Here is a 14,669-nt window from a genome sequence, read left to right as displayed (position 1 = left end):
GAATAGCTAGAACCCACAAGCTTTAATTTATGACTCCACATTAAATATATATAGAATATTGTCAAGAGGAAAATGGTTGTGGGACAAAATATTGCTTAAGAATATTGTTTTTCCATTCCTGCTGTAACGAAAAATAAGAATTTTCACCTTCACAGATACGTGTTTCTTCACTGAGATAGTACCCATGGGGACATTCACATTGGAAGCTGCCAAAAGTATTGATGCAGTTTCCACCTTGGCATAGACCAGGCAATTCTTGGCATTCATCAATGTCTGCGAAGAAAAAGAAGGCCATGTTTCTTGGCTGATAAAAATTACATGAAAGACGACTTTTAAATCATTAACTTATGCTTTTAGTTTTTATTATAAATCTGCTTACTTTTGTTATTACAGAGATCTGGGGGTAGGGCAGCTGCAAATAAATGATTACCCATGCAAAGTTAAGAGAATAATTAACTCTCATAATTTTGGATGGAAAAATATTAAGTACAATATTAAAATACTGAGCAAATTTGATTCTCCTAACAAAATCATTACAATTAAATCATACTTCCTATTAATTTCTGTCTTTATTAAATTGATTTAACCAATCTTAGACTTTTTGCAGTAGATTTTAATACATGTTCAGTAACTTTTCATTTTCAGCCTTTTTTTGTCTTGCAGCAGGAACTAATAATCAAGTACAGCGTTGCCAATTCATATTTCTAATTACCGTATTTTCACGACCAAAAGCCGCACCGGATTATAAGCCGCAGTATCAGTTAACGTTAATTTTTCAAACTTTTTCCATATATGAAGTGCACCGGGTTATAAGCCACACGTTTCCCGACGCTTCTGGACATCTGTTGCAGTCGCGAGGAGCGGAGAAGAGCGCGAAGGTTCTTGGCGCTCCAGGAAGCCGCGAAAGCAGCTGGGAGAGGCGCACGGCTTGGTTTATCCTCCCTGGACGTCGCAACAGCTGATGGAGTGCTCGCAACCGCCCGCCTATCGCCAGGGAGACAGCCAGTGCAGGTGAGCCGCGCGATTGCTCCGATCGCAAGGGCGCTTCACCAGCTCGGGTGCAGCCAGACCAGAGAACTTTCGGTGGTGCACCGATTCCAGCAGCTGCGTTTTTCCTTGAAATTTGCTGTCCCGGCAACCCGAAGTGGACATTCTCCCAGCGGTGTCTCAGACACTCCCACCCTTAACCAGGACGAAGTGAGGATGGCTGGGCGCAGTTTGGTGCCTCCCAGCTAAGGAGGGAGGGAGAGACCCAAGGGACGTGTGCGTGCCTGCTCGCGGTCATTCGCTTGCGAGTTTCAAGTTTGAGCGTAAAATCGGGAGGGAGAGATTTTCGATCTTTTCCCATATATAAAGCGCACCGGGTTATAAGCCGCACTGCCGGTTTTTGATCAAATTTTAGGATTTTCAGTGCGGCTTATAGTCGTGAAAATACGCTATTCTTTTTCTGAAGAAAAAATGGAAATTCCTTAGAGATATCAAAAGTAATAAAATTTGGGCAACTAATATTAACATCCTTATTCCCCTTTAACAGTAACTCTTGCCAAATCTAACAAGAAATTCTGAGGACCTCAGCATTCCAAAAGGAAATCGTGAATTGGTGGAAAAATTATATAAATGGAGAAGGTTGAATTATCATCATGAACTTTTATCAATCTTCCCATCTATATTTTAAAATGTGATTGTAAATTTATTCTAAATTTGAAAGTACTTTCTCTCTAACCTCAATTTGCAAATCTCCCTTTTATAGATAATTGACTAAATCTGCCTACTATCAGCAAAATCTATGGTGGTTATACTGAAAGAAACAGAAATACCTTCTAAGATAATTGTTATGGGATTTGGTCTGAAGCCTTCGCCTCCTGGACACAAGGTATTATATTCACCTAGGAATTAAATAAAACAACCAAGAATAAAACAAGTCATGAGGATTAATTTGACATGTGATAGAAGCATAGCAAGGAACTTTGACAAGTTGATGTATCACCTCAAGGAAATGCTTGATTCCTCATAAGCACTGGTTTAGAGAAAGCCTTATGGCTTATGTATATAGCGATATTATCTGCTATATTAGTTATTTGTCCTCCCATCTAACAGAGTCATTTCCTTACTGCTATTTACAGGTGGGCATGTCTCACAGGGATAGCCCCAGGCTTTTCCCAAAGAACAGCAACAAGAAGAACGACTGACTCCAACACCAATTTCAGTACTGCAGGACAGACTTCCATCACCCCTTGGTCCATATTTCAGGTAACAGTTGCCAACTCTGTTATCTGGACAGAACAAAAGAAAATAAAGTGGTGTTGATAAGCATGTCATTAAAATGAGACTGTAGAGAACAGCAATGAACAAATTAAACAAACAAATAAATAGCATATGACTATGGTAACCTATTCTAAGTTCTAATTTTATCACTATTACTAAACTTAGGAAATCATTTCAGTTAAAATCCAATTAAGTAAATTAAAATCTGTTAATAAGGTTGTTAACACCATAAATACTCTTTACTGGGTTGAAGAGAATGGATGGATGAATGAATGAATGAATCACATTTATTATATACTGGCTATCTTCAAGATATGATATTGAAAATGGTAATGATATATTTTACTCATACTTGTGTGCTCCATTCATATTAAGATGCAATAAATTCATTCCATTATTTCCACAAGCTTGTGAAACAAAGTTTAGGTTTTATAAATTAACCTATGTTTATCAGCAAAATGTTGGAAATTGACTATAGGTAATTCCTAGTTTGGTTTGCACCCAGCACACTCCCAAGTCCCTCAATCAAAATAACAGTCTACAGGTTCAGTATTCATGTATTTATCAAAATGAGGTTTCCATAGCCATTTGAAGTATATTATGGGTAATGAGCCGAAAGAAAACAGCATTTGGTTTTTCTAGCTACAGCTCTAAGAGCACCAGAACAGAGATAGAAAGTAGAACACCAGTTATGCCTCCTATGTTCTGCACCATGAAGGAAATAATTTGGAGGTAGGAAGATGTATAGAAATATAGAAAGGTATTCCACAAATGCATTTAGAGAATAATCCAAGAAGACTTTCCTAAACAAGCTAAAGAACAGCTTATTTATTGTAATGGCTATGAAGCTCTGGCTATGATTCTCAGGCTGTTTTTCCACCTAACAGATACTAAACCTAAAAATATGTTCTCTTTTCATATTTTTTAAGGGGTACCTCGCTCATTAGTAGTAACTGTGAGAGAGTTACAACTGCCAAAAAAGCCAACACAGTTCTGCATTAACAAGGGATAGAATCAAGATCCTGTGAAGTGTTAATACCACTTTATAATGCTTTGGTAAGGCCACACTTGGAATACTGCATTCAGTTTTGGTCACCACAATATAAAAAAAAAGATGTGGTGACTCTAGAAAGAGTGCAGAGAAGAGTAACAAAAATGATTAGGGGACTGGAGGCTAAAACATATAAAGAAAGGTTGGTGGAATTCGGTGTGTCTAGTTTAATTAAAAGAAAGACTACAGGTGACATGATACCTGTGTTCTGATATCTCAGATGTTGTCACAAAAAGAGAGGGTCAAGCTATTCTCCAAAGCACCTAAGTTCAGGACAAGAAGCAATGAATGGAAACTAATCAAGGAGAGAAGCAACCTAGAACTAAGGAGAACTTTCCTGACAGTTGGAACAATGAACTAGTGGAACAACTTGCCTCCAAAAGTTGTGAATTCTCCAACACTTTAAGAAGAGATTGGACAACCATTTGTCTGAAATGGTATAGGCTTTCCTGCCTGAGCTGGGGTTTGGACTAGAAAACCTCCAAGGTCCCTTCCAACTCTGTTATTCTATTCTATTCAAGTAAAGTCATCAGGCATATCACAAAACACACCATGTAATAAAGCTGTGTTTATAACACAAGCATATATAACATACTGAAATGTATAGTATTTTAAGTGCAGAATAATAGATTTTTTAGTTTTTTAGTTCTTTTAGATTTTAGTTCAATTACAGCGTAGTCATAAGCTATAATTATGGTTATTTCTGGTTGCCTTATAACCTGCTATTTTCCTACTTGTTAATTTGTTCCTCAAGAACCAATCTGAACACAATGCTTCACTTTTAGAAATTAACCATTTTGCCAGCCAATCCCACTGGATTAGCACGTTTAATGAATTTGAATCATCTGCATCATGAAACATTTGCTGTCATTTTTGTTCTTGTCTCCATACCAACATCCATATGGTAATCTTTCCTCTCCACGTGTATAAAATAGTTATATGTGTAATTCTACATACCAACACAGCCAACTCCTGTAGGGTTGAGCTGGAAATCTGGAGGACAGTTACATTCATACCTTCCAGGAGTATTTACACAAAAGCCATTGACACAATTTATAGGATCAGCACACTCATCAATATCTAAAGTAAAAAACATGTATCTGAAATTAATCTTAAGCCTTTATAATCAGTTCATTCGGTTTTTTTCATAATAAAAAATAAACACACTTCCTTCTTAACTGTTTACTTAACACAACCTATTAATCTCAACCAGTTTCTGAAATACTGAACCAATCAGCATTTCATTGCATTATATTTTGATTTCATGGCTACATTCTAGGAATTATTATTTTTTAATTATTTTTATGACCCTATAATCCTTTTTTATAAGGGTGACTGAATGGAGCTGAATGTTTACTGGTCAGATGCCCTTTCTGATGCCTATGTGGAGTTTGCTGCAGATATTTTCTCTTTACGTCCTCATAGAGAAACATATGTCACTGCCTAACTTTGAATTCTCAACCTTCTGAGTGGGAGGGGAGTGTCTTCACACTCGGCCATGGCACCACTCATACTCTAGCAATGATTAGCATAATGAAAAAAGAAGTCAGAATTCTTTCTTTTAACCAATGTCTAATTATATAAAATATACTTGAATTTCATAGCTATTATAATATTATTATAATAAATATATAATTATACTTTAGTACAGTGTTTCTCAACCTTGGCAACTTGAAGATGTCCGGACTTCAACTCCCAGAATTCCCAGCCAGCATTCGCTGGCTGGGGAATTCTGGGAGTTGAAGTCCGGACATCTTCAAATTGCCAAGGTTGAGAAACACTGCTTTAGTACATATAACTTTTTTATGCTGGCATTTTTCTTTTTAAGATTGTTTATCATTACGGCTTTTACCTAATCTGTTCATAGGAAGAATATGTAATTTTGTATTTTTGGAAATATTTGAAAAAAAAAATCAATGAACAGTAGTCCAGTGATAATAACTTTCTCTTTGTCTCAGTAATGTTCCTGTTTTGACCTCTTTACATAGAGGATTGGTTATACACATACTTCCATATATACACCTACCACACCCACAGGCATATTTTTTTACCTGTACAATTTCCTCCAGTTCTGTCCAGTTCATAGCCATCATCACAAATACAGTGAAACATGCCAGGTAAGTTATTGCAAGTACCAAACACACATATATTCTGAAAGGCACACTCATCAATATCTGAAACAAAGGATAATAGCCAAAATGATTAGTTACTATGTATGAATACAATACATACACCCAATAATTTATTTCCTATTAATTCATAGAATGCAAACCTATATTTGAAGGGTCTAAATCTTATATGTATATGGTTCCCTGTGTTTTACTGAGAGAAAGTTGGCTCTATTAATTTTATTATACAATAAGAAGATAATGTCATGAATGAAGACAAATATATGTATTCCCAGGATAATGTTGCAGGATCCAATCTGGATCCATCACTAGGACCAGAGATTTTGTCTTCCGAGTTTTTGGACTCATGCTACAGCCTATCCTTAGGAAATGTCATACTCTGCTAGAGAGAAGTTCCCTGAAGATGGGCTATAGCCTAAATCCTAAAACTTGGAAAACAAAACCTATGCTCCCAGTGACCAAGCCAGATTGGATCTGCAGAAGAGAATGTATATATCTTAGAATACAATATTTGTATATAATGGGAACATTTAATGGAGATCATTTCAAAACATTTGCATATCACATTGTAGTCATATTGCATATTGTTTTCCATTCAAAACAGCTAAATAAAAAATGAAAAATTTAAACAGCATGACAAAATAATTGATAAAATCAATTTTTATCAACAGTGCTAAAATAAAGACTGCAATAAAAACAATAATGCAACTGGAGCTGTAATAATAAATTTAAAATATCATAGCAGAGATAAACATGATGGATATAATGCAAATGAATCATGAAAGACCACAGCCATGTCACTAAATTAAATCATTCATTTTACTTTGAAATCTACTGAAAAATATATTATCACAAATACAAAATTCTTATGTTTACTTCTGTAAGATCCCTATTAATGTAATACATTTCCATATACATACAATGGTGTATCTAGAACATTTTTTTCTACACTCTATTTGTTAATTGACAAAAATAGCCAATTGACTGTTTAATGCAACATTTTATCCATCTAGTGCAAACATCTAACATGCAGACATTTTGTTTGAAAGAAACAGCTAGCTTTATATGTAAATCATATATTCTGAATCCCACAAAAGCTCTGTTAGTACTTGGAAATTACCTCCTCATATCTGATCCAAATTCTCAAAAAAAAAAGGGGGGGGGGTTATCCCTGTGGATTTTACTCCACTAGTTGTTGCTGACAATAGACACAATGCTCATCTCTGTTTCAAGGGCCATTGAGCTAGTGCTGTCCAAAGACATTTCTGCTGTCATGAGCCAACATACTCTTACCTTCCCACCAAAGTGGTACCTATTTAGCTACCGGTATTTGCATGCTTTCGAATTACTAGATTGGCAGGAGCTAGGATGAGGACATGAGCTTATCCCATCATGAGATACTTGGGTCTTGAATCTGGGCTGTCGGCTTTCCAACCAACAAGCCCAGGGTCTTAACTGCTGAGCCACTACTCAGTCGCAATCCAGCTACTCAAAATGAGGTTAGAATTACCTTGGCAAGTTCGGCTATTGGAAGTTGAAGTAAAGCCCATCTCACACTCACAACGGTATTCACCAGGGATATTAAGACATTGTCCATTGTCACACAGGTTAATATTTTCTGCACATTCATCAATATCTATTGAATCGGAAATGTTAAAGCAGTAAGCATTTATAGATTAGAAATTCATTTCATTCGCTTTTTCTTAAATTTATTAGTAGAAAAATAAAGTTTATTCTCCAAGAAATATATACACTATTTTCAAAATAATCTATATTTTGAAATGATGAATCAGAAAATTTAGGACTTTGATGAAACTCCATATTAAGGTTCACATAAAAGTAAATGCTGAATCGATCCATTGTCACATGAAGTTCTGAATTCAACTTCTAAATTAAATATAATTCTTTCATAAAATATGTTTAAACTTTCTCTTACCTGAACAAATAAATCCATCTCCAGTAAATCCTTCTGCACAGGTGCAATGATATGATCCAGGAGCATTTACACACTGAGCATTTATGCTACATTGGTGTGTTCCATTAGAACACTCATCGAGATCTATTAAAGCAATTAGTAAGAAAGAGAAAAATCATAAACATGCTAATAGTATCCATTATTTGGCTTTATGGAATTCACAGAAGCAAATTGCTAGCAGAAGTTGGCTTAAAAGCTATTAGTATTGGCTTCAATCACTATGATATAATTCCCTTGAAAGAGCAAACAGTTTAGCTTGATATTTATTATTGAAACATCAGAAAATCGATGAATTGGTTAAATGCTATCTCAGGTTTTCTAAAAAGGCCATAAAACATTTGGCGAACTATGAGAATAGTTATGATTCCATAAGGTGGTACCCTCTCAGGGAAACACTAGAGATCATTCAAGTTTCACAGATTGTCTTACGGATAATGGTTATATTTGAAAAGTTAATAATAGTGTAATATACAGATGTACTTTTAAAATACTGGTATGGGCAGGAAGATTTGGAACCAAAAGAGCATCTGAAATTGGAGAGAAGATACTGCAAAAAAATAATAGATATAATTGATTCCTATCTTGGGAGTGGGGAGATAATGAGATTGGTTTACTGAAATTCTCAGAGCTACATTTTAATTTTTGCATAAATACACAGCCTAAGCTATATTGGGAATTGGTAATGAATTTACAGCTGACAGTGAAGATCATTGTCTGAAATTATCTTTTGGAATAGGAAATTCTATAAATATAAAGTTCTAGATGATAGTTTATAATTTTTTCTCTGAAAATAACCAATACATTCAATATGTAAAATGGAAGCATTTGATTTAGCAAATTGGGGGAGGAGAGATTCTATCAGAAATTTGTTGAAATTCTTTTAAAACCATTCCCTAACAGTATATATACAACTGATTCTGTTACTGTGGTGTCAGTTAGCTAGTTGTCTTATTGACAACCTATAGAATCAATTATAAAAGAAACACATAACTTACATTTGCTTTTTTATGAGGCAAACAACCATATCAATTTATCTTTACTCACCTATACACTTAATTCCATTTCCAATCCATCCTTCCTTACAGCTACATCTGAAGCTTCCCGGAACATTGAGACACAGGCCATGCATGTCACAATTGTGGGCACCAATCTCACATTCATCCACATCTAAACAAAGAAATGTTAAACATTAAAATATCAAAACTTTCAATTAACTTGTTAAGTGTTAGCTAGGTTGGTAATAATGATAATGGCTTTAATGTACCACATACTTTAAGTACCATGATTATATCTCTTTAGAATGTCTGCAACTGATAAAATAGCTGTAAACAATGCCTATAAATCATAACATAGATTTAATATAGATTTAAAAATAATGGATATTCGTTTTATAAACCTAAGAAAGAAATACAGTGACCCAGGCAATTGTAAGCAATTAATCATAGAAAAGTATCAAAATATATAAAGGAGCCAATATAACATGAAAAGAAAACCTGCCACATCTCTCAGTGTCACATTTTCTTGGAGTTCCTGATATGACAGAAGAGGTTACAATTTAATTCCAATAAAATAATCAATAAATCAAATACAAAAAAACCTCCAAAACAAACTAAAAATTATGTGTTTGAATTACATGCAAGAAAGGGTGAATTAAAGGTAAGAAGAGAAACTGATGTACAAATTTCATAGAAAGCATTTTACATTCATCTGATTTCTACTGCTGTCATCATATCTATGGAAAGTACAGCAAGAATGAGAAGAGTGAGAAACAAGCATGTGAAAATCATAAATTCCTTATAAGATTTTTCTGATGAGCAAACATTTGCTTTTAAAGAAAACAAAGTACAGAAATTTGAAGCGCTGGGATTTCAACTTCAGCTACAGGTAGTCATCAGTTAATGACCACTCGTTAGTGACCCTTCAAAGTTACAATCTGAGTGCTTGGCAGTTGACTCACATTTATAAAAGTTGCAGCATTCCACCATCATGTGACTGAATTTGTGATTTTCCCTGCTTGTTTCCTACAATCAAAAAGAATGGGGAAACTGGCAGGGAAGGTCACAAGTCATCCCAGCAAGTCACTTGCATCTCCCCCTTAGCATTACTTGTTGCCAGGGCCCAGTTGCATGGCACTGCATGAATCACTTGTGCACCCTCCCTCATCTAGGTTTTATAGGTTTTATTCAACTTGTATGAGTCGATCTAGAATCAGTTATGCTCACACTAAGCTTCACCAGCATGACTTCTTATTTGCGGAATCCCTTTTTTTAATAGAATGAGAAGGAAGCCCAATCAATAACAATGGAAAATGTTCAGAACCTCTCCAAGGAGGCAAATCTAAGTTTGTTTGTGCTTGTATTGTAATATCATACCTGTGCATCCAGTAGTTCCCTTCTTGACAGAATAACCCAGTTGGCAATGACAAATGAAGGATCCTTTAGTGTTCTCGCATTCTCCAAACATGCAAATGTTCGAATTTAGATCACATTCATTCACATCTGTATAAAAAAGTAAAATGTCTTCTATATTTTCGCTAACATTTAAAAGAGCTTGATTAACAAAAGCATTTAATAAAGAATTGTTATATATTAATAAATTACTTAAGCATATTATTTAATCCCATGGAGAGTTATAGAATTGGACCTTTATTCTGTGTTTCACTTTTAGGATAATGATTGAAACAACCCTTTGGTTACCTGAAAAGTACTATCATACATCAAAGCTAAACATAGCCATTATTACCCCAATTCTACTGCTCTAAACATATGCCAGCTTCTTTGAATCTTTTTTAAGTTTGGCATCTGAACAGCTCTCTGTTGAAATGGAGTATGAACAATACAGCATTGTAACTTTTTCTTCATGAGAACTGGAAACTTTATTTGTACTGTTGAAATCTAAGATTGCATTGTTCTTTTACACCACAATTTACAATAGAACCAAATTCAGCTTCTGATCAGTTTCAATTCCCAAACACATTTCAATAATATTATTATTTTGCCTGGTATGGAGTAAAATGGACACTTTTATTTCATGAACATTAGAGCAAAGCACCCCTTGAAGCATCTTTTCAGCAGATTTTTTTTAATATATGCCTCCTACTTATTAGCCATCTCATTAAGTGGTATGTGAACTTCAAATCTGATAAGCATTCCTTCTGCTTTTTCATCCAAATTATAAATAAAAAGGTTAAATATACTAGGCCGAGCACTAATTTCTATGCCATTCCACTTGATATCTTTATTCAATTTGATGAGGAACCATTCAAGAAAACTATGACCAGCAATGAATCAATTTAACATATATGCCATCTTCCCATCCAAAATTAGTTTATTAGAATATCATTAGTACAAATAAAATCAAAATATATTATATTCCCAGAATTTTCACAGGCTGAAATCAAATCTATCTGAAATAAAACTACATTTAAGCACAGAAAAACTATAATTCATTTCCCCTACTTGTATGTGTTTTATAACAGTATCTTATAAAAAGTAACCTCTGAAATCTGTAACCATCTCACATACCAATGCATATTTTCATGTCAACCGAAGCCATGAATCCATCATAACAAAGACAACGATATTCTCCTGGAATGTTAATGCACTGTCCACCATCACAGATATCTGGGTTGCTGTCACATTCATCAATATCTGAAAAAAAAAATCTCAATATCATCACATTTGATCTTTCATTTGCCAAATAATTTGATAACTTTTTCCCAGTAATAAAATTGAAAAAAAAAGTTCAAATGCATCATTTTATAATCTACTATGAAATATTTGTTGGGGCACACATTTTTTTTCAGCATAACTGTAGAATGTCAACATTTTGTAGTCTTTACCTGTATTAAAGTGCCCAAAATTCCCTTGTTTCCAGGCATATTTTACTTTCCTAACATTTCTGCACAGTGACTTTGCCATAGGATTTACTTATTCCCTTGGACTACTATAAAGTTCTTACCATCATCTCTATTTTATTCTAAAATCTAGGCATCCGAAATCCTTTTCCCGGGTCCGGCAATGCTAATCTGAAGTGATTCTTACACTGTACAAATGCTTCCCTTATTCCTTTTATGAAGCAATCACTAATCCAGTAGACCATGCAAAATACTTCTATTCTACATATGTATTTTTATGTTATGTGCATGTTCCAAAAGAGCAGAACTTGTATGTCGACTGTGTGACATTGTTTTTGTCATTTTGATAAAAGCAACTGAAGCTACGGCTGTCTGTGCATTTAACCCATGGCCTATTTTCATTCCTGACTTCACTTTCCCTGATTCTTCATTTCATTTTTCTGATGCCTAAAAAAAAAATCCCTCATCAGTTTCTTGTTGAAAATGAATAGTTCTAATGCTCAGACTGAAATTTGTGAGGAAACTATTACCTATTAAGCAAACTTTCCTTTTCAGAAATTTAAATTAAATCTTAAATTTCTCTCGGAGCAGTGGAGTTGTGATCTTGGTCTGAGGAGTATTGAGATCTTGCCCCTGTCATGGTCAGACCACTACCTACTGTCCCAAAGATCCATTAGATCCCACAGATTAGGCCTCCTCTGAATTCCATCTGCCGGCCAATGCCGGCTGTCGACCACTCGGAGGAGGGCCTTCTCTGTGGCTGCTCCGGCCCTCTGGAACGATCTCCCCATGGAGATTCGGACCCTCACCACCCTTGAGGCTTTCCGTAAAGCCGTCAAGACCTGGCTGTTCCAGCAGGCCTGGGGCTGCTGAGTCCCATCCCCTACTCGAATGGGTATGCGTGTTGAGACCTTTTTAGACTGTTTTGTACTGTTGTTTGTTTTTGTTGTGGTTTTCCTTTTGTATCGTCTTCCCCCCCACCCTTGGTTTTGTTAGCCGCCCTGAGTCCTCAGGAATAGGGCGGCATACAAGTCGAATAAAACCTTCAAAACCTTCAAATCTTTCCTAATTCACAGGTTTTAATAGAAAGAAAGATAGGAGAGACATCTCTTCATGTTTTTTTTTAAAGCACCATTTGATGCTATACAAGGTTGCAAAGATTGCAAAGACTTGCAGAGATTGTCCTTTCTTTCTGTATTTTAATTTTTTAACCTGATATTTGGTGTATACTGCTACTTTGTTGTACTTTACTGGAACCACACATTTGTTAGAATCATACTAATTTTACTGTCAAAGCTAAGATTCTAGTGTGACAGCTTAAAGGCAAGTAAGGAAATTACTAAAAGAATTGGGCTGCAATTCTATTATATAATAGAATATAATAAGCATAATATAAATCTAACAAGTGACCATTATTTATTTGATTTATATTTCCATTATTCAATTAGCTCGAGCTAATGTACATCATATTCCCTCCTCCAATTTTCCTCCAGAACAATTGCCTGATGTGCTGGCTGGGCTGTGAGAAAATGACTCACTGAGGGTGGGTTAGAACCTTCGTCCACCCATTTCTAGCCCAGCATCTTTACCACTATATCACCCTGACTCTAACTTTGATGGTTCGTGGTTCATTCTCTAAGCCTCTTTACTATAGAACCATATTGATATTTTCTCAATTGTTCGGTGGATGTAATATAAGAAATAAAGTCAAACTTCTTTATCTTACCTGCACAAGTCCTCATATCTGGCATCAGAGCATATCCATCACTGCAACTGCATTCATAGCTGCCTTCTGAATTACTGCAGTGAGTGTCACAGCCTCCATTCATAATCATGCACTCATCAATATCTAGGAGAGTATATTTGGGACAGATGAGACACGTATCTTACAAAGCATCCCTTTTTTTTTGTTTCTAATAGCTGCATTTTTACATTTTTATTCTCTATTTTTCACATTTCATCCCTATCTCTATCAACAGAAGAACATAAGTGCTTTTAGGAGTCAATATTTTGGTATATAACTTATCAAACTAAAGTTATAGTTTAGATAACTTTAGTTTAGTTTTATAGTTAGAATGTAAAATGTAGCTAAATTGACAAAATTAACAGTGCAATTTTGTACTGAGGTGTACTCAGGGTGGCACAGATTTATAGATCTTGAAGCTACATCTTATTTTTTATGAAGTTGAAATTCTGAAAAGAACACATTAAAAAGTATTATAAAATTGTCAGGTTTTAAAATTTCTAGTACTCACCAATGCAACCTTGCTTATCTGGAGTTGCCTGGTACCCAGGATTACAGGAACACTGATACATTCCAATCACATTCACACATTTCCCATTTCTACATAGGTTATCACTAAGAGAACATTCATTGATATCTGAAAAAGAAAATTTGCTTGCTTCAGCTCTTGCCTTTTTTTTTCAGATTTTCAACGGGAAAAAAATCTAGCAATATCACGAAAGGGGGTTCTGATATGAAGTTAAACTTTTCAACAGCTAAGGGCCAGTTGTTTTATGCCGTAATATTACAAGAATGCTAATATTACAGTCATAGAAAAATCACAATCACATTATTGATAAAATACAAATTCCAGTCCCTATATACGTAACACACATATACAGAGAGACACTACGTTCTCCAAAGTTGGTGGAGACACAGCCATGCATGGGTTAACTTAGCCAGTAATCAATGGACTGAGTCTACCAAAATGATGTCATAGCGTCTGAGGAGTGTCCTCTCGCTTTTTTAGAGTCAGTCGACTAGCTGTGCTGATTGCTCTCTCTGCTTCTAGAAATTAAGAAAAAAATTATTAAACTGGCTATGTTCAAATTAAATTACCTGTTTTTGCTTCCCCTGCTAATAATTAGGCAGGGAATCTCATTTCGGACTTCCAGCTCCCTCCTGGAGCTCTGGGCTTTGCAGCCCTTCAAGGCTGAGGGAAAGAAGAACCACAAGGTGCCTCATTTTTCCTCAGCGCTCTTTGGGCGGCGGCACTGCTGGACACTGGCCATTGGAGGCTACCGCCCATCAGGCAGCCCTTTCCAGCCTTCTGGCTTTGGAACTGGCCTTTCTTGCCATCGCTGCCACCGCTACAGCTGCTGCAGCCGCCACTTCAGCCTTCGCCTTCATTGCCGCTATCGCCATCGCTGCCATCACTGCTGCCGCCACCATTGCCCCCACTGCCATCGCTGTCATCCCCGTCCTTGCCATCATGCCCGCTGCCACCACTGTAGCATCGCGGGTGCAGCCGAAGCTTTCCGCAGCATCCTTCGTCTCCGTGGCTTTCTCTGTGGCTTTCTCGGTCACGCTGCCTTCTGAGGCTTTCTGCCTCAGTGGCCATTTTGAATGGCAGGAAACCTCCGGCTGCCATTTTGAGTGTCACAGTGACT

The 14,669-nt window shown here is 36.0% G+C and overlaps 1 protein-coding gene across 1 annotated transcript in view; it reads right to left on the bottom strand.

Moving 5' to 3' along the window:
• The window catches only part of FBN2 (fibrillin 2), a 127,441-nt gene that overhangs the window by 36,121 nt on the left and 76,651 nt on the right, over positions 1-14,669 (bottom strand). Inside the window, exons 28-39 of the mRNA XM_032214594.1 lie at positions 13,532-13,657; positions 13,003-13,125; positions 10,945-11,070; positions 9,793-9,918; positions 8,465-8,587; positions 7,382-7,504; positions 6,956-7,081; positions 5,368-5,490; positions 4,274-4,396; positions 2,112-2,273; positions 1,818-1,886; positions 148-273 (exon numbers count right to left, since the gene is read on the bottom strand). Coding sequence (XP_032070485.1) covers positions 148-273; positions 1,818-1,886; positions 2,112-2,273; positions 4,274-4,396; positions 5,368-5,490; positions 6,956-7,081; positions 7,382-7,504; positions 8,465-8,587; positions 9,793-9,918; positions 10,945-11,070; positions 13,003-13,125; positions 13,532-13,657 — 1,476 coding nt within the window. The remainder of the gene's footprint in view (positions 1-147; positions 274-1,817; positions 1,887-2,111; positions 2,274-4,273; positions 4,397-5,367; positions 5,491-6,955; positions 7,082-7,381; positions 7,505-8,464; positions 8,588-9,792; positions 9,919-10,944; positions 11,071-13,002; positions 13,126-13,531; positions 13,658-14,669) is intronic.

Source organism: Thamnophis elegans, chromosome 3 (assembly GCF_009769535.1).
Source record: "Thamnophis elegans isolate rThaEle1 chromosome 3, rThaEle1.pri, whole genome shotgun sequence".
In the NCBI taxonomy this organism is placed as follows: Eukaryota; Metazoa; Chordata; class Lepidosauria; order Squamata; family Colubridae; genus Thamnophis; species Thamnophis elegans.
Note: the sequence above shows the minus strand (reverse complement) of the source record. Positions and strands in the feature narration are given on the sequence as shown.